This window comes from Lolium perenne, chromosome 6 (genome assembly GCF_019359855.2).
Source record: "Lolium perenne isolate Kyuss_39 chromosome 6, Kyuss_2.0, whole genome shotgun sequence".
Classification (NCBI taxonomy): Eukaryota; Viridiplantae; Streptophyta; class Magnoliopsida; order Poales; family Poaceae; genus Lolium; species Lolium perenne.
In genome coordinates this window covers 273,271,114-273,295,037 of record NC_067249.2, presented here as the reverse complement: position 1 = coordinate 273,295,037, position 23,924 = coordinate 273,271,114, and the positions used below count along the sequence as shown (strand labels likewise).

Below are 23,924 nucleotides of genomic sequence, written 5' to 3'. Positions count from 1 at the left end.
TTACAAAGATCCAATGCCCTTCAACTCGTACACAAAAGGGGCAAAAATGAGGCACTCATGTAAAGTATTACTGCCTAAAAGATCTACTCATGGCAGTATATTACCTAGATATACAGAACTATACATGTGTATGCATAACCAACTTCAACCCAAATTGTAAAAAAAAGAGAAAAACACTCTGAAAGATAGCCTTGTCTTTCGACAAATCCTAGATTCTTGATGGAAAAAAGCAAGAACTAGGACAATTTCACTCCAAACGCAAACAAACTCAATCCAGAGGCGATTCCATTTTCACCCCTAGATTTTTTACTTCTCTCGTATCACTTTGTACAAGAACTCCATGTACTGAACTTCTTTCCTTGACCACACAAAACTAATAAGAATAGTGCTTACTCAAACTTTGATTATTGCATTTCTCCAATCTCCAGTATTAGAAGCTTTCCGGAAAAAAAACATAACCAGCTCCAGTTGGAAGCATTTAGATGCGCTTGTGAGGTTATTCAGCAGCAACGGCCGAAGGTAGGGGAGCACCAAGTGTTTCAGTCTCATCAATCGATCCAGTGTACTGCACGTCAGCTGGCTCGGACACAGTACTGCTCCCATTGCTATTACTGATTGTGACTACTGGTTTCCTCACCGCCATATCAAAATCATTGCTTGTTCCTATGGCAGAATCTCTCCTAGAAACATCATTTGCAGAAATTTCAACAGAAGGCTTTGGTACCAGAGCAGATGTAATTTCATCTACCCCAAAAGTGCCAACAGGCTTATTCTGCAGCAATCGAAGCAAGCTAGTAAGTAGAGTTCGGTATACCTTGTTAAATCAGGTCACAAAAAATCATACAACTCACCTTAAATAAGAAGATAGACGTTCAAAGCATCTGAGGGAGTGTGACTCACCTCATGGTCGTCATCCAAGTCTTCTACATCCTCTTTCATGTCATTAGATTCACCGTCTTCTTTTGGTTCCTTATCCTTGGCGGAAACTGAAGAATAAGAAGCATCAGTTAATAGAGATCCAACTTTATTTTCTCCAATGAAGTGACAGTACAGATTCAATGAGCATAGCTGTTATGCCTAATTTTCTATACAGTAGTTGTTAAATTGATTTCTTTCTCTTTTCCACTTTGAGTAGCACTGTAATAATTTTCAAAGCTCTCCTTTTTGGTTCTGATTTTAGATGGTAAAAAACATGTAAGATGCACTAAATACCAACCAATGGAGTGAGTGCGGATTGCTCTATGCAAAACTACTTAAATAACAGCAATAATAGGAATCTGATGTCAGAAAGTTCTTTTAACAAGCATTCACCTTTTTCACTTTCAGAATCTATATGGCATTCCTGGGGAGCCTCCATGAAGCTGATGTCATGGCGAGTTAAAGCGGAGCTGGAATTACCACGATTTGAGCTACTTGTTTCTTTGGTATCAACCTCATATGTGACAATAGAATTAACTGCCTTTTCATGTTCTAGCTTGAAAGATCCTTCTTGAAGACCAAGGAAACTTGTTGTGCTGGCCTGTGCAGTGTGCATACCAGAACCTGACTTGTTAGGAGAATCCTCCTCAGCAATGTTATCACCATCTAGAGATATTAACGTCCCCTCAAAACTGAACATGCCATCATAAAGTATCTCAGATGTTACTATCTCTGCCCCTCGAAGACTATCCGTCATAGTGGCATCTGGAACATCTAGCGACCCTGAATTGTTATCAAGATTTTCAGGATCGGCTTCCTGGTCAACCATATAAATATCCTCAGATCCCAACATGGTCCCATCATGTTGCTGAGTTCTTTCCTGATCGATACCGCAAGGTTCAGCCAAGTTGACCTCTGTAGAACGCAAAGGTGGGTATGCAGTGCCTAAATCATTTTCAGCGGTGGAACCCTCGTCTGGATAAAGCACTTGAGAACTTAAGGGGTCCTGAGATACAGGTGATAATTTTTCTCTGCCGCAATGACTCTCTGCCATGTGAGGAAGATCTGAAGCATAATCATACGCTGAAGATTTTTCAACGTCGCTAGTATCTTCAGGAGACACGTAAGCCCTGTGAAGAGTTAAATCTTCATCTTCCCTATCTTGAGGATCACCCAAAGGTTCAGCATTGGAACCCTCATCTGGATAAAGCAAAATCTCCTCTGAAATTAAAGGGTCCTGAGATTCAGGTGACAACTTTTCGCTGATGCAATGACTCTCCACCATGTGAGGAAGATCTGAAGCATAATCATCAGCCAAAGAATTCTGAACATCACTTACATCTTCAGGAGACATGTAAGCCCTGTGAAGAGTTAAATCTTCATCTAGCAAAGCTACAACTGCTGTTCTCTCGCTATCTTGAGGACCACCAATTGTATCAGTAAAATAATTTTCGGCATTGTTTACCTCCTTAGGAAACATCGAAGTCTCCTGAACTGTAAAACCAATTTCAGATTGCAGCTCAGAGAAACCCTGGCCAGTTTCCAATGATTCAAATGCATCAATCACTGGAGCAAATGAAGAGGACGACAAGTCCAAGTGTTTATCCGATTCTGTCATGTCATTGATTACATCTGGAGCTACAAAAGTGCCCAGAAAGTTTGAAGAATCTTCATGTGGTGAACCAATAATTGATTCCTCAGCAGCATTAAGAGTTTCAGTCATGTTGGTCTCTAGAATAAATTCAGCAGTCACTGGGTCATTTGTATTACTTTCTGTACTATCCATGTTGGAAAATGTCACAGGGTTCCTCTCACCAAAGTTTGAATCACGGCCACTTGGGGATTCAGAAGATGTGCCACCTCTGAGAGTTTCCAACATGTTGATCTCTGAAACACATGAAGATGACCTGGAATAGAGCGAAAATATTTCAGAGTTTATGCCTTCATCTGAAGATGTGTGACTTCCCTCGAGAAGAGAAGTAACTTCTTCCTGTGATGTTTCAGATGGAGCTTGTTCATGACCGTGGAGAGACTGAGTCTGATTGCTGTTTGGGATGGATTGAGAAGATCCAGAGTTGTCTGTCAAATTTTCTGTGCTTGCAACCTCATCTAGTAAGATGGAAGTATCTAGAGGAGTCAAAGCCATTTCATCTTCAGACTTAGAAGGTCCTTCCTGGCCAGCAAATGGTGCTTTGACTTTCACTTCATCATGATTGATCTCACCTGAAGATAAAAATGTTCCTTCAGAATGACAAGTGCTTTCATGTGGTGGCTCAGACAATGGTTCCTGACCAGCTTTAGAAGCTCCCTTAACACTGGCATCAGGAATGAATTGGCTGGATATTGAATTACTTATCAAATTTTGGGTGGTACCATCATAATCTGGAGAGGTGAGAACAAGCTTTTGATGGTCAAATGCTCCCTCATCTTCTACTTCAGAGAAAACTTCCTTGACAACTCTATGAACTTCCGTCATCTTGACCTCTTCACTGCACATCAAAAGTTCTGGTGTAACTAATGCATCTTCAGCAGTATCAACTACAAGTGGATCCAGAAAAGGCTCCTCTAAATTAATATATAGGCCCTTCTGCTCATGTAAGTGCACGTCAGATGTTTCATGCTCCTTCAAGTCCTTGCCACCCTCTGCAAGTAACTCTGGAAATGCAGGGCAGTTCAAGTCAGGACTGGCTGTAAAAGAGCTGAGAATTTCTGGAACTGCCGTCGTCTTGGCACCTTGACTGGGTAAAGAAAACTCTGAAGTTTCCAAGCACTGATCTGTAGTACCGACCACAAGCTCACCTTGCAAAGCTTCATCCTCCAAATTGACTAGTGTCACATTCTCCTCCTCTGAGTTCATTCCGCCTGTTTCTTTATCTCTGGCATCCTCACCTCCCTCCGCGACTAACTCTGGAGACGATAAGAAGCTCTCAGGACTGGCCTTAATAAAGCTGACACTTCCAGTAACTTCCGCTTCCTCACTCTCTTGATTGCATAAAGAGAATTCTGGGGTCCCCGCAGATTGGCATATAAATTTCAGTTGCTTAAATAGACTTCCATTATTGACTGCACGTGGGGATAGTAAAACTTCCTCCAAACTGAAGGGTGTTCTGATTTCCTCCGGTACATGGGACTTGGATGATTCATTCTCCTCAACTCCCACACCATGCAGGTCTGTTTGAAGGCTCAATTCAGGACTGGATGCATCACTGTCAACACTAGCTGCACTTTTAACTTCATCCAGAAAGATGGGACTGTCTGAAAAAGTAATCGGCATCTCCTCTTGAAACATAGAGAGTCCTTCCTGGCCAACAAAGGGCGCTTCGTCTTCAACCACATTGGCATATGAATTTGAGTTGCTTGAATAGACTTCGTCATTATTGCTCTCCCCTGAAGATAAGAACATTCCTTCAGACTGGCGAGTGCTTTGGTGTAGCGGCTCTGAAAATGCTTCCTGGCTACCTTCAAGAGCTTCATTTATGTCGGTATTTGGAATGAATTGCACAGGCATTGAATCACTTATCAAACTTGGAGTGTTACTATCATCATATGAAGGGGTGACAACAAGCTTCCGATAGTCAAATGCTTTCTCGCCTTCTGATTCAAAAATACCTTCCTTGACAACATCATGAACCTCTGTTATCTCAACCTCCTCACTATATAATGGTGTAACCAGAAAATGTTCGTCAGTATCAGCTACAAGTGAATCCAGAATAGGTTCCTTTTCAAAATTAGAAGGTACATCATTCTGCTCCAGTAAGAGAAAGTTGGATGTTTTATCCTCCATGATGTCCTCATCACCTTCTGCAAGTAACTCTGTGGACGCCGGGTACATTAATTCAGAATTGGCTGTAACAAAGTTTGTAATTCCAGGAACTTCCCTTATCTTGGCATCTTGAATGCATAAATAGACATCTGAAGCTTCCAAGCATTGTGCACTAGTACTACAGGTTTCTATAAGTGGGTCTTGCAAAGCCTCCTCCTCCTCCATATTGATGATAGCATTTTCCTCATTTGTTTTCACTTCACATAATTCTTTCTCAATGGCACCCTTACCACCCTCCACAGCTAACTCTGGAGAGGATACGAAGCTGAACTCTGGATTATCATCAGTAAAGCTGTCATTTCCAGCAACTTCCAGCTTTTCAGTCTCTCGGCTGCAAAAAGAGAACTCTGGAGTCCCCAAGCAACGTTCGATACTATTAACTAAAGGTGGGCACATTAAAACCTCCTCTAAGTTGGAGGGTGTAGTACTTTCCTCTGGTATATGGAATTTGGACGATCCTGTATGCTCGACCCCATACAACTGCAGAAGAAGGTTCCATTTAGGACTGGCTGTATCAATGTTCACAATGGCTGCATTGTCGTGGACATCACTACAGATGGGTGGCAGAAGACATGTCTCCACATCAGAGGTAATTACGAGTTCATTGTCATCGGCTACACACGAAGTTGGTTTCTCCTCTGAAGTGGAAGAACGCAGCTGTAGCATAGCTGATGTGTGTGGTTCAGGCGATGCTTTCTCCTCGACACCCTTGACAAGCAATTCCTCGAAGGCAGTTGACAAGTATGAAACTGCATGCCCACTTGAGCGTGAATCGTCTCTGTCACAAAAACTATTATGAGGACCTGCTGGAGACAACCTATTCTCCTTGCTGTAACTGGAACAAGTGCCAGTGATGTCCCACAATCCATCGAACTTTTCATTCTCACCACCTCCTGCAGGTAATTCTTGAGGGGCATTTGCAGGTTGAGCAAGCATGCTAGACATAGCAGATCTTGATTGATCGTCAGAAGGATATGAAACATTATCTTCAGTGGAAATAAGGACATGGACATGCTGATGTGAATGTGCAGAGATAGATGGCGTGTTTTCCTCGCTTCTTTCTGTAGCACTGCTATTGGTCATGTATGTTTTTGCACTTGACAATCTTCTCAGCCTTAGTCCACCTGAGGGCGCTGGCTGGAAGTCATTACTATGACCCCAAGCCATATCAATTTCACTGTCATCCCTCTGGCTAATGCTCGACTTGCTGTGTTTCCCAAGTTTAGGTGTGCGTGGCACTGAATCAGTTGCAACAATAGAATCGCTAGCATCGTCCACACCATCGCAGCTCTGCGCCAACAAACAGGCAGCAACTATGTTAAATACAAGGATGATGTTAGAAGAACAGAAATTGGGTAAAACATTGCATGCCGATAATAATAATAATGGGTAAAAATTACATGCAGACAAAATTGGGTTGTAAGAAATAAACAGACCTGGACATTGTTTTGGTCGTTCTGGTCAAACTCCCTTGGTTCAGCATCAGTTTGCTGCTTGTCCTCTTGAAGCCGTTCAAGCCTTTTCTTGTCCTTGAGGTCAACTGCAGAGACAGATGAGCTGTGGTCACTTAGGAGAAACTCACCGGCAATGCATTTTCAAACCAGACAAGGGATTTCGTATAAGCACTCATCTATAAAAGTTTCCGAAGATTGTAATATTGAAACTTGAAAGAAAAAAAAGTTGGTAAGAGTCCAGAGAGTGCACGGGCAATAAAGACGGTGTCAAGGAAGATAGAAAGCAAGAGATGAAATGGGTTGTGGAAATTACGCATCCTGGTGAATCGCACGAAGGCAGCGTAAATGAGTGTAGCTAGAGCGGGGATTAGGAGCATGGGCAGCGCTTGGGCGGGTAGCCTCCAAGTGAAGCTCCGTCTTCTCGCCCTCCAGAACGCATAAACGAATACCAGCACCTGCGCAAGAGATTAACAACTCTTAGATCCAATCAGAGAAACCCAGTCATTCAGCCTACTATCCCGAGCACAACCAGGCGCAATAACCCTAGGCGAATACGCATACATTCTTTCGGAGAACGTAAGAAGTTATGATCGGGCAATGCAAGAATGGGCAGGAAATAATCAAGTAGTGTCAGTTTTGAATGGTAGTAGTAGTAGTCCATCATTATGTTCATTCGTGCATCAGTACATGTCAAAAGAGCCAAGTTATGATCACAAAATAACTCTGATTTGCTTGAGTAAATTCCACCAGTAAATACTAGTAGTAATAGCTTGCTCCAGGCAAGGTCCTCAGCTCATCCGTGATCGTGAGTAGTAGCAACTAGTATGAGTTGACAGGTCGCGTTCGCGTGCTCATAGCAGCAAGCACCCTCCAGGCCCCGCTCCCAACTAGCTGGCCAGAGAGAGAAGCTCACCTCGAGGTTGAAGGAGACGAAGGCGAGCTTCCTCCCGAGGCGCCTCGCCGTCGCCGCCCTCCTGGCCAAGCGCGATCGCACGGCCGCCGCCTCGTCCTGCTCCTCCTCACCCACCCCGTCTCTGTCATCGCCGCCGGGGAGCTGTCCCCGGCGTCGCCAGAGGGAAGCCGCGGCATGGAGGCGAGACCAGACGCCGGAGAAGAGGCCGGTGGGGGCGGCGGCCATGGGGGGGGTCCGGCGGGTGGCGGACGGGAATGGAATTTTTCAACCAACTGGAAACGTGCCAACCCACTACTCCATTACACCACCTAAGCTTCCTTTTTTTCCTTCTTTTTTCCCGGACCCTTTTTTTTTCCTTTCCCTCTAAACATGGTGTGTGTGGGCATGTAGCTAAAGCTTGATTTGAACCCTAGTGGTCAAGCCAGCTAGGTGACCAGATCTAAGATACAAGAACTCGACCACCTTGAGGAGCTCGTCCGGGAGCTCGAGTCCGCCTTCAATAGGGTAGGTGGCTGAGGTGCAAGACGGGTTGTACCCTGGGTAGGTGATGGGAGAAGAGAAACTCCGGAGGTCATAGGAAGAAAGGACACATGGTGCTGGCGGGTGGATCCTGAGTCGCACATGATCTTGAAGATTAGGTCACGCAGGAGAAGTGTACATGTTTTAATGGGTTTTTGGCTCTAGAGAAGTAGGGCCGGGCATATATATGCATATATACTATATAGACGTGTTTTAAGCACTAATTTGTGTAAATTGCACCGATTAGTCGCTGGCCGGTTAAATCAGTTAATCGTCCGAATTTCGATTAATCGCTGGCAGTTAACGATTAGTGATTTCCTTGCCAATGTTTTTAGTATGTAGATACATCTATATCTAGAAAAAAAAAGTACATATATATCTAGAAAAGGTTAAGCCGCTTATCTATGTGCGTGAATGAGTGATTTTTCCCTCTTTTCTGCCTGCTACAGATACGATCAGGTGAAAAAGAAAATGAAGTAGTTATGGTCACGTCCTGAGAATGGGATCCGAGTTCCAGACATGCATCGATCCAAGCTAGCACATCATAGACCATAGAATAGGATAGCATGGTGGAGAAGTGGTACGCCAGCCCACAAAGGTCCAGTACTGCCAACTGCATATCTGCCAGGAATTCCCATCTGCCAACCTTTCAGGATAAAAACTAAACTTGCCTAACGATTATAATGCAAGATGATGGATTGATGGTACTACGGTATAGTAGCATCGGTATTAGTATTATTTTTTAAAATATAATATATACAGACGCGTGCTTACAAATAAAATCGCAAAGGCCGCTATCTTACTACCAGTGTTTTTCCATCGATGCATGATTCATACTTTCAGATTCGTGTGGCGTCTAGGAAACATAGTTGCTTTGAGATTCCCGCCGTGTAACTTGTGTCGAAAACTCCTCCTGTAAACCAGCTGCGGTACGTAGGTGATGGCCTGATAAAAAAAACATCCCCATGTATTTCTGTAGAATTAACTTTATTTTTTTTTTGACCGGGAGAATTAACTTTATTTCTCAACATGAATTCCATATATCTAGTATTTCTTAAAACTGTACCTCAGCAACGGGAAATTAAGGCAGAGACCAAAATATATCTCTAGTACTGTACTTACTAGTATTGCTGTACGTAGGCGCGAGCCTGTGCATTCCAGGATATCTCAAGAATGTTACAATCTGAATGGAATCATAAAAGTGTCCCAACTCCATATATATGCAACCGTATGTACAAAGTATATTTGCACATGATTTCAGCCACCCCTTTTCCACCGCTGGTAGTAATTTGCGGCACCTAGCTGGTACGTGCCGAGCAACAATTACACGATGGATGGTGAAAAACAAGCAAGCGTCCTATTCGCCATGATCATCCACACGGTGGCGTGCGTGCGATGGTTCACTCGTCGCCGATGTGGAAGGTCAGCCGCGAGTGGCTCCGCTTGATCCTCGTGGAAGCGGCGACGGCGGCGGCAAGCGGTAGATCAGCACTAGCGGTCTCAGCAGCGACGACCGGATGATCAGGCTTCTGCATCCATGGAGTATCGTCATAATTAACTTAATTTGTGTATCTGCTGCATAATCCACGCTTAAGAAACGAGTCGTAGCACATATGTATACCTTGTAGATGCTCAGCCGCGAGTGGCTCCGCTTGATCCTGGACACTGCGGCGGTAAACGGCTGGTCAGAACCGGCATCAGCTTCAGCGGCGGCGGCGTCTGGATCATACTTCTGCATCAATCCAACCAATGCAGGATTCATTCAGAATTTGTTTGCAATTCAGAGAATGTGCGCATTGCTTCTAGTACTTCTTTTTTTCCATTCAGAGAATTTACAGCCAGCGTGCAGAGAAGAGGGGAGAGGCAGTGAGGCAGAAATTATAAGGGACCTCGAGGAGCTTCTGCATGTTGTGGTGGCTGCCCCTGAACTGGCCGATCTTGGCCTTGCGCTCCGCCAGCAGCGTCGTCAGCCTCCGCTGGTCCCTCCCGTCGACTGCACGCACGATCGATATATATGCAGAATTTATTAATCAGTACGTATATAAACCATATTGACTGGCCATCGATGATCGATCGATCTAGTCATGCATGCATGCATTTTCGAAAGGGTTGAACATGATTTGTTTGATCCAACAACGTTCTTGATCAACGTTCTTTCCGGCGGAGCAAGCTAGCAAACCAGACGGGACAGACGATCGCTTAGCGAATTTGCTTACATATCTTGTGGAACTTGGCGAATGCGGCCAAGACGATGGCGGCGGAGGCGGGTATGGCTAGCAGAGGAGGCAGCAGCAGGAGGAGGAGCTTCTTGCTCCACCCAACGGTATGGCGCCGCCGCCTCGCCGTCCAGTAGGCGTGGACGAAGGCGAGAGCCTGGCAAGATCGAGGAGGTGATCAGATCAGATCAGATCGATCACAACAGCTCATGCGTGCGTGCGTGGCGTGGAGATCGACTGTCAAGACTGAAAGAAGAAGCTAGCTAGGAGACACTTGTCTCAAAGTGAAAAGAAGAACCTCGACGGCGATGGAGGCGAAGGCGATCCTGCGCCGGACCCCGCGGGCGCCGGCCTGGCGCGCGGCGATGCGTGCCCTGAGGTCGGCCTCCTCGTCGGCGATGGACCGCAGCCGGCGCTCCGCCACGGACGGGTCCACGGCGGCGTCGCCCAGCTTCCACCACACGCCCGAGAAGGACCCCGCGCGGGCCAGCCGCTTCGCCGCCGGCGCATCCTCCGCCATGGATGTGGTCGGTCGATACAGCAGATAGTCGAGGGTTGCGTAGACGGAACTATTCAAGTGATGTGTTTTCAATAGTAGCAGGAGTGTACGTGTTATTCTGGGAAACGAAATGAAAATTTCTCTTTGGCCGAATGGAAGGGAGGAGTTGTGCATACATGTTAAATGCACCGACCAGTGCAACAAAACAAAAATACTACTCTAGTAGAACGAGTCCAGCTTGCTTAATGAAAAAAAAGAAACAGCTTTCATCAAAATTGATTTTGTAGCACAGCTCATTGGTCTTCCTTGAATTATGTCATCTTATACTTGTTTGTCAGTCGGGCGTGCACGTCGGCCAGCAAGTAGTTGAGCACCACGACCATGCACACTGTTAAGCACCTAGTAGCATCAACCTAATATTTCCTCCATTCTAATGTATCCAGATGCGTTTTAAGCATGTAAGTACATGCAAATCTAACAAATTCAAGTCAATTGTTTTTCAGAGGGAGAAAATACATTCATTTATATCATCATGTTTTTCCAACTGATCTAAACATCCCAGGCATGAAGGCTTTTCCATTTGTTTACAGAAAAAGGAAAGAGCATACAAGATAGTCTCTTGAACATAAGATGAAGACATTTTTTTTCGATGAAGGATGCTTCATTACACCCAGCTGCACAAAGCCGCTGAAATCCAAAACGTACCAACCTCAAGATGAAGACATATATCCACAATCTGATTTCAAATCAAAACAATTCCCTGTTGTTTTTCTTCCTACTGACATGTGTTCAGGCCATGAATTAAAATCAGAAAGACTGAAAAGTAAAGCAGACCATGTAGCTCGCCAAAATCTACTACCAAATCGAAAAAAGAAAAAAACAAATTGTGATGTCGTCCAAAGCAGAAACGAGCAACAACAGTGTTTTACATGAGATCTGGTCCTGGAAAGAATATGTACACTTCAATCTCGTTCACAGCCCAAAGCAACCAAACCCACTACGCTCAAGTTACAGCAGAGATAACAGTCAAAAGCCCAAACACTTCCAACCCAAACCACACGCACAGAGGGATAGATCACTCCAACAGTTCAAGTTGAGTTTACCATCGGCATCATCATCAGACACACAACAGCAACACCAGCACCGATCAGATCAGATCAGCGACGTTCATCGGCATCTCATCAATCTGTGTGCTGTAGTACTGCTCGATGTCTCTCAGGATACGGATGTCGTCCTTGCGCACAAAGTTAATCGCCACACCCTGCAATCAAGCCCGACATACATGTCAAGCAAGAATGCTGTGGAAGACAAAAACATTTGCACCAGACCATAATTTATACTAGAATAAGTTTTTTGGTACAGGGAGAAAACTCAGTTCAGATTACTCATGTCTTGCATGTCCACTTCCTATAAAGTTTATACAAAAATGTAATACATAATTGAATCTACATAAGCAATCCTTATTATTCACAGTATTGCTGAATATTTCTCATTGCTGGTTTGATTTTTTTGAGCGATGCATAAACTAAAACAATTCTCTAGTTCTGAACTAACCACGTGTCAAAAGTAGAGGAGAAGCAGTGCTATAAAAGGGGTGTCTAAGTTTTGCAGCAGGAATGTGTAACTTTACCTTGCGTCCGAAACGCCCAGAGCGGCCGATGCGATGGATGTAGAGCTCACGATTATTCGGGAGATCATAATTAATGACAAGAGAGACCTGGAAAAATGAAAATAAATGTAGCCAGTAATCAATAGGAGCCTCATACAAATGCATCCTTAAAAATATGAACAAATGAAAGCTAAAAAAACTAGACAAATGAAAACAAATGCAGCCAGTAATCAAGAGGAGCATCATGCAAGCATGTATTTGACGCTAGTAGCAAATGAACACTACTAAAACTAGCAACAAGACTTGCCTGCTGGACATCCAGCCCTCGAGCCCAAACATCTGTCGTGATTAGAACACGGGTGGAACCACCCCTGAACTCACTCATAATGGCGTCTCTTTCCTTTTGAGGCATGTCACCATGCATGGCTGATACAGTGAAGTTATTGGTGCGCATTCTTTCAGTAAGCCAATCCACCTGGACAAGAGAAAATTATCACATTAGCATATGGTAAAACATCGATTATTAGCTGGACAGCCTTCCGAAAAGGTGGACCACTTTAGTCAAAGGAAGCACATTGCTACAGTAAGTAGGGTAACTATAAAAGCCAATCCAAAATATCAACAAATAAAATGTCTTCTGGGGAGGAGCCGATTGTGGGGATTGCCCTACTTGAACTAATAAATGTTTTGACACAAGACAAGTATCACTTTAGCAAGTGCTGATCCATCAAATATGTCGACTGAACATATAGTATATTTTAAAAAGCTGCATAACCTTCAGAAAAGAAAAGCTGGACAAGACTGCATACAGTTTGGTCAAAAAGCAAATTGCTCTAATCTAATGGAGTAACCAATAGCAAATCCAAAACGTTAAACTGATAAAATGCATTTGTCAACAAGGAACAGGAGAAAAGGAATAAATCCCAGATGCAGAAAAAATATCCATAAGGATAAACAAGAAACTGGCGCAGAAAAATGGTAACTGGGGTGTAGAGATTATAGTAACAGCAATTTATTGCCAAAGGCCTGTGAATAATATGAATAATTCAACCGAGCTACACATTACCTTTCTCTTAGTATTGCAGAAAATGACAGCTTGGGTGATGGTCAATGTATCATAAAGATCACACAGGGTATCAAACTTCCATTCCTCCTTCTCAACAGCAACAAAGAATTGTTTGATTCCCTACAGACATGACATGAAAAATGTAAGTGCCAAATAAGAAAAAATATAATCAAGCAAAACAAGTGGTGGTAATTTACCTCTAGGGTCAACTCATCACGCTTCACAAGGATCCTGACTGGATCAGTCATGAACTTGCTAGTAATCTCCAATATGTCATGAGGCAGAGTTGCAGAGATCAATACAACCTGCATATGGTTCAACAATTAGAAAAGCATATGGGACCTCTGACAGGGAGATGCCATTATTTCTAGTCATCAACTAAAGATTCAGTGCTCATGTTTACGTTTAACACCACCACTATCAGTTCACTACTTCAGAAATGACACAAATGTTAATTTAGTAACATGCAGAAAAAAAAAGATGAAAAACAATAGGAAACAAATGAGTAACACGCAAATCTGACTAACCATGACTAGCTACCGGCAAGATGATTATAGCAGAAGTGGTGCAAGACAGGGTCTTGGTGTATATCACAAATAAACAGTCCAGCCGGAAAGGCGAAGGAGTAACAAATACAGTCAGGTGACAACTTGAATTCGGTATTAAAAAGTACTCCCTCCGTTCTGAAATACTCTGCATTCTAGGCCTAAAATTTGTTCTGAAATACTCTACATTCTAGCTTTTAGTCAAAAAGAATACGGAAAACAAAGTGGTCCTCATTTATCTATTGGATGTCACTATTTTCAATGTAGTTTGGATTGGTTGTTTATCAATTTAACTAGTACTAATAAATGCACTACTAATTTGTCTGATTTTTCCTAGAATGTAGACTAAAAGAGAACGGAGGGAGTATCAGCATACCGACACAAGAGACTAAAAGGCTAGACAAGATAGCAGTAGAGGAATTCAAAGACCAACCTGAAGTTCTGGGGGAAGATATCTGTAGACATCATATATCTGGTCCTTGAAACCTCTGCTCAACATCTCATCGGCTTCGTCCTATTACAAAAGCATGTTAAGGCTCGTACAACTTGAGCAAATGCAATATGACAAGAGTTACACTGACCAGAATTAGGATCTTGATGGCCCTTGTGCGCAGAGTCCTTCTCTTGATCATATCACAGACTCTGCCCGGGGTTCCAGACACAACCTGCACTCCAGCCTCAAGCTTCCTGATATCCTCGCCAATACTTTTGCCACCGACACAGGCGTGCACATCCACGCTCATGAATTGGCCAACAGCCTGCATCACTCTCTCTGTTTGCGTGGCAAGCTCTCTAGTAGGCGACAGTATCAACGCCTGCACCCTACAAAATCAACATTGTACCCAATGTCAACTTGAGCTTTATGTGAAAATCTGACATGCTGCCACAAATCTAGAACACCAGACTTGCCTACATAATAATAAATAAGTAAACCAACCCTAGAATTCTTCCATCGATTCAAGCTAATAATAATGAGGAGGATTTGGCGGAGAGGAGACGTACTCGCGGACGGATGTGTCTACGATCTGGCAGACGGAGAGTGAGATCATGGAGGTCTTGCCGGTGCCGGACTGTGCCTGGGCGATGACGTCGCGGCCGGTGATGATGGGGAGCACAGCGCGCTGCTGGATAGCCGAGGGCTTCTCGAAGCCGTAGCCGTAGATGCCGCGGAGCAGCTCGTCCCGGATGCCCATGGCGTCGAAGCTGCCCACGACCTCGACACCCGCCGAGGTCTCGAAGGTCAGGTTCTCGTCGTCCATCGGCCGGCCTCCGCCGCCGGGGCCGCGCCTGGAGGTGGTCGCCACCGCCGCCGCCATTGGGGAAACCCTAGAGGTGGGTGGGCGAAACGTGGTGACTCTCTTTTTTTTGCGCGTGGGTACCTGGTGGATTGGGTTTTTCGCTAATATATACTAGGATGGACTGCCGCATAGACGGTGTAAGTTTTGTGAGGTTTCGGGGGTGTTTTCAGAAAAAAGACTGCGTGCTGCCCTGCCGTGGCTAAGGCTGGTGCCAACGCGGGCGGCAGCGCGGGCGGTAGCCCGGAGGCGCTAGCGGGGCGAGAGGCAGATGAGACGGTAGCGGCGGGCGGTGGCGCGGGCGCCCGGCGGTAGCGCCACATCGCCCGCAGAAGCGAAGAGGCGAGAGAGAGGGAGAGGAGGCGGCGGCGTTAGCGAGTCGGGCGATAGGCGGGGCGAGAGGGAGGCGGTAACGGCTAGCTGAGGTGGCGCGATCTGATTCGTCCACCTCAGCTAGCCGTTGGGGTAGCCGTTGCTGGCTCAAAAAATTCGAAAAAAAAGCCAAAAACCCCAAAATTTCATCCCCACCCCCTATAAATACCCCCATATGGTTTCACTCATTCCACACCTCACTTCATTTCCTCCACTCTCCATTTCCACTCCTCTCAACGCCATGTCTTCGTCTAGCAGCAGTTCGAGCGACGGAATGGAGGGTGATATGATCGGTGCATTCCAGACGGAGTATGAGGAGGCGATGCTCAACGAGGAGGCGGAGCCAAGACGACCGCGACGTCGCCGAGAGTTCATCAGGCGTGATCGTCTGGGTGCCCACGATCGGCTCTTCGAGGACTACTTCGCCGACGACTGCAATTATCCTCCGAGCTTCTTTCGGCGAAGGTATCGGATGAGGCGATCCCTTTTTCTGCGCATTGTGGATAGATTGGGTGAATACTCTCCGTATTTCACCCAAAGAGTTGATGCTCTCAACCGTGCTGGTTTTTCTCCCCTACAAAAGTGTACTGCGGCTTTGCGTCTGTTAGCTTATGGAGCCGCTGCAGATACGATAGATGAGTGGCTTAAGTTAGCTAGACAAACTTCATCAGATTGTCTAGATAGATTCTGTGAAGGCATCATTGACTGTTACGGGGAACAGTTTTCAAATCGACCAAGCGTCGAGGATACTCGGCGTCTGTTAGCCAAAGCCGAGGAGCGTGGCTTTCCGGCATGTTAGGGAGCATCGATTGCATGCATTGGCAGTGGAGGAACTGCCCAGTGGCGCATGCCGGTCAATTCACAAGGGGAGACATCAAACACCCTACCATAATCTTAGAAGCCGTTGCGTCGTATGATCGTTGGATCTGGCATGCCTTTTTTGGAGTGGCCGGGTCCAACAACGACATCAATGTACTCAACCAGTCGCCGTTGTTCAGTGATGTGCTTAGGGGAGAAGCACCCATAGTGAACTTCACGGTGAATGGACACGAGTACAACTATGGTTACTACCTTACCGACGGCATCTACCCCCCCTGGCCGGTGTTCATGAAAGGTGTTACTCTTCCACAAAGTGAAAAGCATCGACTGTTCACTGCTGCTCAATCAGCTTGGCGCAAAGATGTGGAGTGTGCCTTTGGAGTGCTGAAGGCTAGGTTCAACATTCTAGCAGTTCCGGGACGCTCGTACTCGAGACATACTCTTGGGTTGATCATGCGTGCATGTGTCATTCTGCACAACATGATCATCGACGATGAGCGTGATACAAATTTGGAGAACATCTATGAGACAGTTGATTCCAATGTCGGCCCTGCGATACACAACCATGCACCACCAAGCCTAGCAGCCAGGATTCAGATGGACAACGAAATGAGGGACTCACCGATGTATACACAGCTCCAGCATGATTTGATTGAGCATGTGTGGGCTAATGCCTAGATTATGTAATTTTTTCAAATTTTTATGTAATTTTTTTTATATTGTAATCGGTAACAATTTTAGTTCAATAAAATAATTTTCTTGCATTATTTTGAATGTTGTAATCTGAAAAAGAAATGCTGATGTCGAGGAGAGAGAAAAGCTGATGTGGAGGAGAGAGAGGTGAGAGCTGGCACTATAGCCTGTGCATTGGCACCGTGGGGTGAGAGTGGGGTGAGAGTGGGGTGAGAGTGAGGAAAAAAGCTGACGTGGCAGGCTATAGTGGGGTGATGCATTGGCACCAGCCTAATATATACTCGGTCTGCCTTCTGTCGGCCGATCTACCTCCCGGCTGCCCATTTGGCCGTCGGCTGATCACTGCTTAGGTCGTGTGTCAGGGAGACAGGAAAATTGGTAGACTGAACGCCGATCGGCTTCCTGTAGTCCGAGCGCACGTCGATCAGGAAAAATAGGCCGTTGGTTGGCCGATTGAAGCACACCAGGCTAAGCGGCTCCCTAATGACCGATGATCTACATGATCACTGCACGACCATGTTTACGATGGCTAATGCTTAGGGTTTATGCGTTCCCGCCTTTCTCTCCCGCCTCCTGGCCAATCTTTTTCCCGCCCATGTCTCCCGCCTCAGCTCTCCCGCCATATTTTCCCGCCACGTTCTCGTATTTTTTCTATAAAGCACGCATGCACACTCTTCACTGCAGAAGTGCTTCTACCACTCATTTTTCTGCCGGCTCACGTCTAGTTTTGGCAATGCCCCTCAAACGATGTATCGGTTGTCACGATACTAGGAAATTGTCTCGGAAACCAAAAATTACATGATATAGCCCACGAAAATGGGCAGAAAACATGGAAAAGGCGAGTTTTGTTGACACCCGTCTAACCATGTATCGGTGGTGGCCGTCGCTGGAAATCGTCCCGGGAACTTAAAACTGTGAGCTACAGCCCACCAAAAATAGAGGCAGAAAACATGAACAACACGAGCTTTCGCGAAGCCTCTCAAACCATGTATCCGTCGTCACGGTAGCTGAAAATCGTCCTGGAAACAAAAAATGTGCTTTCTAAAGATAAAAAAAAATTGTGCATTATAGCTCATAAAAATGAGCAGAAAATGTGAAAAATACGAGTTTTGGCGACGTCGCTCAAATCATGTATCGGTCTAAGGAAAACCGAAAACTATGTGACAAGGTATTAACTTGTCAATGCCTACAAGTTGTAGACTAGGGTTTCGTGGAAAGTAGAGGGCAAGTAGATCTCGAAGGTTTCAGCCGAAAAGGTGCTCGACTACTAAAAATTAGGGTTGTGTTGACAATGAATCGATCATTTCTTTCTCCCTCGACTCCCCCTTATATAGGAGGCGAAGCCGAGAATTTCGTGACATACAAGTTACAAACAGCGGGTGACTCCTTGAGTTCGTTCCGTATAATTACAAGTCTATTCCATATATATCTCTAACTTCCATATCGATGCTTTATTGGGCTTCCGAGCTTCGTAATCTTCGGGTCGTGGGCCTTCAGTAAATCCCGGGTACATTCTTCGGCAGGTCCATTAGGGATGCCTATGTCAGTAGCCCCCGAGATTTTGCTTAAATCGTAGAATCGAGTAAAATCTCCATCATTATGATTAACACACCATTTCTTCGAGTTACTAGACAATCTTCATAAAATAATTATATATTGTACAGGGATAATGGTAAATGGGACTGGTTCATCTAACGGATCAGGTACCAGTTAACTGCTCTCGTGGTAATCCCGCAAGAACCTACTTCAAGTTCAAATCTCTGGACTCGACCCCGGTATACTGGCGTAATTCGACATGTGCCGCTTAAGGTCTTACCATGATCCGAATTCCAGTCATGTTTTATCGGGTACCTAACGCGTCCGTTAGGATTTTTCTTCGCATCTGTTGATACGGAAAAAAGTAGCAGAGTGCATTCATGTGCGATACCACACCACACAGGACAGATCCCGGGGACTTACCTTCGTAAAATATTACGGCATTCAGAGATTTTTTCGCGACGGACGCGCTCTGAGAATATATTATCGAGTGCATTTTTCGGCTGCTGGAATGGCATATTTACTCGAGTCATATGATGACTTGCTATCTTGACTTCCCGATGGGAGTATATGAAGAGTTATACTTTAACTCGAATATGCTCAATATGACTCGTTATATTTTATCGGGAGCGCGACCAGCGTTCCCGATGGGAGTAGCCCCCGAGGCTACAGCCAAGTGCTTGTACTTGGTTATAGGCTCACCTTTTTTTCTTTCTTTGTCGCTATCTTGCCAGCTTCCCTTCTTTTTCATTTTTATCGGGTGCACGACCAGCGCTCCTGATGGGAGTAGCCCCCGAGACTACAAACAAGTACTTGTACTTGGTTGTAGGCTTTTTTTTATCTTGTATCAACTCGATACTTTCTTTTGCCGCCTCTCCCTCTTATCAGAAATATGAACCATATTTCTGATAAGAGTAGCCTCCGAGCGTGTGATCAAATGCTTTGTATTTGATCACAAGCACCCAATGCTTTTCTGGTTAGCTCACTTGTTGTTTTCGTTGTCGCTATATTTGATAAAACCACCCGATATTTTCCTTCATGATGATATCATTGCTGACGATAGCCACGACCACCTCCTGGAAAACCACGGCTCCTGTCACGTCGTTGAAGTGTGGGTCCAAAGTTCTGCACGGTCGACACGTTGCGCAAGTGGGGGACACACGTCCTCCGCAATTACCGGCACGCGCGCAGTAACTTCTGTCCAGTAACTTCTTGCCGACAAGAAGATTGTACCCTTATTGACACGCGTAAGGCGTAAGATGCATTTTCCTTTCATCCAACGGTGCGACGAATCGGCTCCTCTCTATAAAATCGCCCCTTCGTCCTCATTCTCCCCCTTCGTTGCGCCGCTCTTCTCTCTCCTCTCTCCAGTTCCGCCATTGCCGTGCTCAAACTCCTCGCACTTGTGCATCCAATCCTGTCTTTTCTCCACTAGAGCTCTGCTTTATGCCGCCGCGCACCAAACTGCTGCGACACACCGCGCTAGGCACCAACGCAGCGATGGAGAACACGGAGATCTCTCGATGGGAGAGATCTAAAATCTCCAACCAAGACCAGAAGACCCTCAAGAAGCTTGGCCTGATCAAGAAGGAGGGCTCACTGATCTTCCCCGGCGACGAAAGCTTCCCAAGTCCTCCCATTGGGTACCGGGTAACTTTTATCGACCACCTCATTCGCGGCCTTTCCACCCCTATCCACGAGTTTCTCCGTGGACTTCTCTTTGTTTACGGGATTCAGCTGCATCAGCTGACCCCCAACTCCATCCTTCATATCTCGATTTTCATCACTCTGTGCGAGTGCTTCCTCGGGACCCATCCTCATTGGGGCCTGTGGAAGCGCATTTTCTATCTCCGGCGCAACAGCTCCCGCAATGTCACCTACAATGTGGGCGGCGTTGTCATCTGCGTCCGTCCCGAAGTTGACTACTTCGACGTCAAATTTCCCGACTCCGTCCAAGGGTGGCGCAGGAGGTGGTTGTACGTCCAGGAGGAGTACAACAACTCTCAATAATACAACATCGCTCCTTTTGATGGTGCCACAAAAATCCTCAGGCGCCGATCCTGGGACGCTGAAGCTACTGCCAAAGAAATGACAGCTACGGATGCTCTGATGAAGCGCATCCACGAGCTGCAGAACACCCGCGGTGAAGAACTATCGGGTGTCCAAATTACTGCTTATTTCCTTAGGATCAGGGTGCAGCCTCTGCAGGCTCGCAAAAACCCACTTTGGATGTATGCCTATCCAAGGATCTTTCTGTGAAGGACTTGGAGAAGCTCATTCGACGTTTCTCCTCGTTAAGCAAGAAGCATGATGTTCCAACCATCTGCCGCGTGGAGCCGTATAGTGGCAACCACGCCCTTCCCGAAGTAAGTAACTTATTCTTCGAGTTATGGTTTTACTTTTCGACTGCTTCCTCATTTGATTTGTATGTTGACCATGATGTTGCTTGTTCATCGTGCAGAACCACCAAATTCTATCTTCTCTCCCTCCCCTTCCTGAAGGTGGAGAGGTGGACGAGCGAGCTGTTGTCACTGACGACTCGCAAGAACCTTCTCGTCCTGAGAGTGGAGTCGCGGGATCTCACAAATCCGCGGCTTCTTCCGAAAGATCTGAATCGGATGCTTCCGAATCAGTGCGCTCCCCTCATTCTGCTGTTTCTCCTAGGAACAAGAGGAAGAGGGATGAAGTCGAGGATTCCGGCACCTCCAAGCCCACGGACCCTGCTGCCGAAGAAACGTCACCCGAAGAAGAGGGTGCCTTTAACCCTTACGATGATGTAGGCTCCGTTAGCTCGTAAGCTTCTTTACTGTTATTTCTTTTCCACCTTTGTTTTTTCTTTGGCGCTTATTTTTCTGTGTTAACAGTGGCGAAGAAGAGGAAAAAGAGGAACCCGAGGTTCATGGGACGGCTCTAATGAGTACCTCCCACACCTTGGTTCTTTCTGAAGAACGCCGAGCTGCCGAGGAATCTTCGCCTCCTCCCCCACAAAATGTGGAAACATCGACTCCTACAGCCAGCCCCCGAGCCCCCGCGCCGAAAAGAGCAAGGATTGGGGTTGGCGATAGCCATGCAATTGTTGCGGGGGGTTCCTCGACTTCTGCTATGGACGATGTAAGTCTTCTTTTTCTTGATTTACTATTTTGCTTTGCTAATCTATCTTTAATCATTTGTCGAGTTTTCTCCCTTCTGAATGTGTTTTTTGATGCTCTTTGTAGCCTGTGATGAAGCACCTCATCAAGCTTGGGACCCAATTTATTGGGTACCGTGATGCAGCCGAAGACATGAGAGGTAACACCTTCTTTGTTCTGTATAGCCCACTTTCCTCGGCAAACCTCCTTTTGTTTTTTGACGACAAATTTTCACCTTTGGACCTTCTTTTTTAGAAAACCTCGACCGAGCCGAGAAACACGCTGAAGAGCTCGCTGCTAAGCTTGAGCGAAGCGAAAAGGCTCGCGAGAAAGCTGAACAGGAAGCCACTACTGTCGAAGATCTTCGCCAGAGGCTTCACAAAGCTAAAAATGCTCTGAGTGACAAGGTCTCTCAACAGATAGCGCGCGAAAATGCCATCATAGCTCGTTTGGAAACTCAGAACCGACGGTTTGTTAGTAAGTTTTTACTCTTATCTTCCAAGCTTCTTGTGGGATTGGTTCTCTGCGTATTTTGATGAACTCAAATTTTGTTCCAGCAGGAAAAATGGGTGATGATTTCACCTTGCACGAAGCTGAGGAGGATCGTCTTCTCGACACCCTCTCAGTCCTCGAGCTGCACGGGGATCTGGCGCGCACCAATATTTCCGATGCGCGGGCTGCGTTCACGCGCCTCTTCCCCCATTTCTTCCCCAAGCAGACGCAGCCGCAAATTTTCTCCGAGCTTGTCAGACGCTTCCTTCCTCAAGAAGACCTTGCGTTGGCTTATCGACAGGAGAACTTGAAGGTCGGAGTCGAAGGAACCATTGCTCTGGTTGCCGACAGCCACCAAGATATCGACTGGGCAAAGGTTGGCGACCCCAAGGGAATGAACAAGGACAAATGGAAGACTCTAGTGAAGGCTGCAAAGCCTCACTCGGAGAAATCCTTCTCCGGCTTGCCAGACAGAATGACAGTGATTTTTGGGCTAGCGAAGATCGCACCCGACGAACTGTTCAGTTCCAGGATCGTGCTGCTCAGGTCCAAGAATTTCTTGAGTTCTGCACTAGTACCTTAGCCATGGTGTATAATGCTATGTTTTCTCGGAATCCTCAGCCCGAAAATCTTCCTGCTCTGATGAAGAAATTCAAAAATGTTCATCAAATCCACGGGTTTGTGAAGGTTCAGCTGATGGCCGGCGCCCGTTTTGCTTTGATCATGTTGCAAATCTGCTACCCGAAGTTGAATATGTTCAACGTTGTTGACCTCTACCACGGCAAACTAAGAAAAAGAAGAAGGAACGTCGACAAGATCAATGACGCGGTGACACCCGTAGCTGAGAAAATGATTGAGGATCTTCTGTGGATGGACGCTGCTTTCTTCAAGGAATACCATTATGCTGATACCATGGGTGCTTCTGCGGAGGATGAAAGAATAAATATAGATGACTTGATATGAGCCCTGTCTTTTTTCTTCTGCTGTCGAGATTTATCTGTATATTGCGAGAACCATGTATAGTCAAAGCAAGTTTGTTTTCTTTTTCTCTAGCCCCCGAGTGTTTCGGTGGGTGTATGTATGTTTATTATTCGCGAGGTTTTTGAACCAAGGCAAATAATTTTCGAGCTATATTTTGTAAAAGCCAAGTATATATTGTTAATTTTGCGGGTTTAAGCCCCCGAGCCTGACAAAAAATATATATATCACCAATATTTTTACTATATTGTAGCATCGCGAGCCCGCCTCGTTAAAAACCTTTCAGCCCCACTCGGTGCCCTGAAAGGAAAAGAGTGCGTCTGAAAACTCGCGAGCTTTTCAGTACATTATGTGCTTACATATGTAACTCTATTTTGGCTTCTATGCGTAAAAACGCCGGAGCTGTGCCACGTTCCAGGGGTTTGGTTCTGCAACCCCTGTCTTCTTGTCCTTCAATCTGTATGCTCCTCCTGCGATCACCTCGGTGACAATGTATGGTCCAACCCAAGGAGACTCGAAGTTTTCATGGTTGTCCTGTGTGAGCCGAAGAACCAAGTCGCCAACTTGAAAAGACCTCGGTCGCAAACGCCGACTATGGTAATTTTTCAGGTCCTGTTGATGCTTGGTGACCCTTGACAACACCTCATCTCTGGCTTCGTCAAGTGCGTCGACATCGTCCTCCAGCGCTTTTCTCGAAACTTCTTCATCATACTCCGCCACTCTTAGATAGTTATGTTCTATTTCTATCGGGAGCACCGCCTCAGCTCCATGGACCAAGAAGAACGGAGTTTCTTGCATCGCTGTGTTGGGTGTTGTCCGTATGCTCCATAGCACGCTAGGCAACTCATCTGGCCAAGTATGTCGAGCTTTCTCCAATGGTGTTAACAACCGTTTTTTGATACCGTTGCAGATGATGCCGTTCGCTTTTTCGACTTGGCCATTGGTTTGCGGATGCGCCACCGATGCGAAGTGTAGTTTGATGCCTACCTCTGCACAGTATGCCTTGAATTCTTTGGAAGTAAAATTGCTGCCATTGTCCGTAACTATGC

The 23,924-nt window shown here is 45.8% G+C and overlaps 5 protein-coding genes across 6 annotated transcripts in view; 2 read left to right on the top strand and 3 right to left on the bottom strand.

Annotated features, from left to right (window-relative positions):
• The window catches only part of LOC127326849 (uncharacterized), a 152,928-nt gene extending 140,447 nt beyond the window's left edge, over nt 1-12,481 (top strand). Inside the window, exon 4 of the transcript XR_011746288.1 lies at nt 12,469-12,481. The gene's annotated coding sequence lies outside the window, so the exon portion shown is untranslated. The remainder of the gene's footprint in view (nt 1-12,468) is intronic.
• On the bottom strand, nt 68-7,409 carry LOC127326768 (uncharacterized). 2 transcript variants are annotated; one of them, XM_051353552.2, is made up of 6 exons: nt 7,109-7,409; nt 6,509-6,650; nt 6,178-6,281; nt 1,312-6,031; nt 901-986; nt 68-772 (listed from the first exon to the last, which is right to left on the bottom strand). In XM_051353552.2, the coding sequence occupies exons 1-6, from the start codon at nt 7,331-7,333 to the stop codon at nt 497-499; spliced, it is 5,553 nt and encodes a 1,850-aa protein (XP_051209512.1). In that variant the 5' UTR covers nt 7,334-7,409; the 3' UTR covers nt 68-496. The 2 variants fall into 2 exon arrangements, with proteins under 2 accessions (XP_051209512.1, XP_051209513.1); XM_051353553.2 differs by having other exon boundaries at nt 637-772; nt 852-986.
• On the bottom strand, nt 8,795-10,462 carry LOC127326695 (uncharacterized protein At2g24330). Its single transcript, XM_051353490.2, has 5 exons — nt 10,142-10,462; nt 9,844-10,000; nt 9,517-9,620; nt 9,249-9,359; nt 8,795-9,156 (listed from the first exon to the last, which is right to left on the bottom strand). Exons 1-5 carry the CDS (start codon nt 10,361-10,363, stop codon nt 9,028-9,030), a joined length of 723 nt encoding a protein of 240 aa, XP_051209450.1. The 5' UTR covers nt 10,364-10,462; the 3' UTR covers nt 8,795-9,027.
• Nucleotides 11,233-14,921, bottom strand: LOC127326806 (eukaryotic initiation factor 4A-III homolog A). Its single transcript, XM_051353598.2, has 8 exons — nt 14,565-14,921; nt 14,144-14,384; nt 13,996-14,076; nt 13,215-13,322; nt 13,018-13,137; nt 12,259-12,426; nt 11,973-12,059; nt 11,233-11,603 (listed from the first exon to the last, which is right to left on the bottom strand). The coding sequence occupies exons 1-8, from the start codon at nt 14,876-14,878 to the stop codon at nt 11,490-11,492; spliced, it is 1,233 nt and encodes a 410-aa protein (XP_051209558.1). The 5' UTR covers nt 14,879-14,921; the 3' UTR covers nt 11,233-11,489.
• A 582-nt stretch (nt 14,922-15,503) lies between these two features.
• Nucleotides 15,504-16,726, top strand: LOC127326818 (uncharacterized). Its single transcript, XM_071822605.1, has 2 exons — nt 15,504-15,694; nt 16,240-16,726. The coding sequence occupies exons 1-2, from the start codon at nt 15,504-15,506 to the stop codon at nt 16,724-16,726; spliced, it is 678 nt and encodes a 225-aa protein (XP_071678706.1).
• Nucleotides 16,727-23,924: the final 7,198 nt, after the last annotated feature.

Bases quoted from the DNA above. Each gene is read 5' to 3' on its own strand.
- LOC127326768 (XM_051353552.2), bottom strand. From the start codon at position 7,333: ATGGCCGCCGCCCCCACCGGCCTCTTCTCCGGCGTCTGGTCTCGCCTC. The intron at 6,651-7,108 runs GTGAGCTTCTCT...TCTCTTGCGCAG, and splicing joins TCGTCTCCTTCAACCTCGAG to GTGCTGGTATTCGTTTATGC. The intron at 6,282-6,508 runs GTAATTTCCACA...CTGTCTCTGCAG, and splicing joins CGTGCGATTCACCAGGATGC to TTGACCTCAAGGACAAGAAA.
- LOC127326695 (XM_051353490.2), bottom strand. From the start codon at position 10,363: ATGGCGGAGGATGCGCCGGCGGCGAAGCGGCTGGCCCGCGCGGGGTCC. The intron at 9,360-9,516 runs GTCCCTTATAAT...GGATTGATGCAG, and splicing joins ACATGCAGAAGCTCCTCGAG to AAGTATGATCCAGACGCCGC. The intron at 9,157-9,248 runs GTATACATATGT...CCATGGATGCAG, and splicing joins CGCGGCTGAGCATCTACAAG to AAGCCTGATCATCCGGTCGT.
- LOC127326806 (XM_051353598.2), bottom strand. From the start codon at position 14,878: ATGGCGGCGGCGGTGGCGACCACCTCCAGGCGCGGCCCCGGCGGCGGA. The intron at 14,385-14,564 runs GTACGTCTCCTC...TTGATTTTGTAG, and splicing joins GTAGACACATCCGTCCGCGA to GGTGCAGGCGTTGATACTGT. The intron at 12,060-12,258 runs GCAAGTCTTGTT...TCATTTTTCCAG, and splicing joins GAGGGCTGGATGTCCAGCAG to GTCTCTCTTGTCATTAATTA.
- LOC127326818 (XM_071822605.1), top strand. From the start codon at position 15,504: ATGGAGGGTGATATGATCGGTGCATTCCAGACGGAGTATGAGGAGGCG. The intron at 15,695-16,239 runs GTATCGGATGAG...TGATGTGCTTAG, and splicing joins CCGAGCTTCTTTCGGCGAAG to GGGAGAAGCACCCATAGTGA.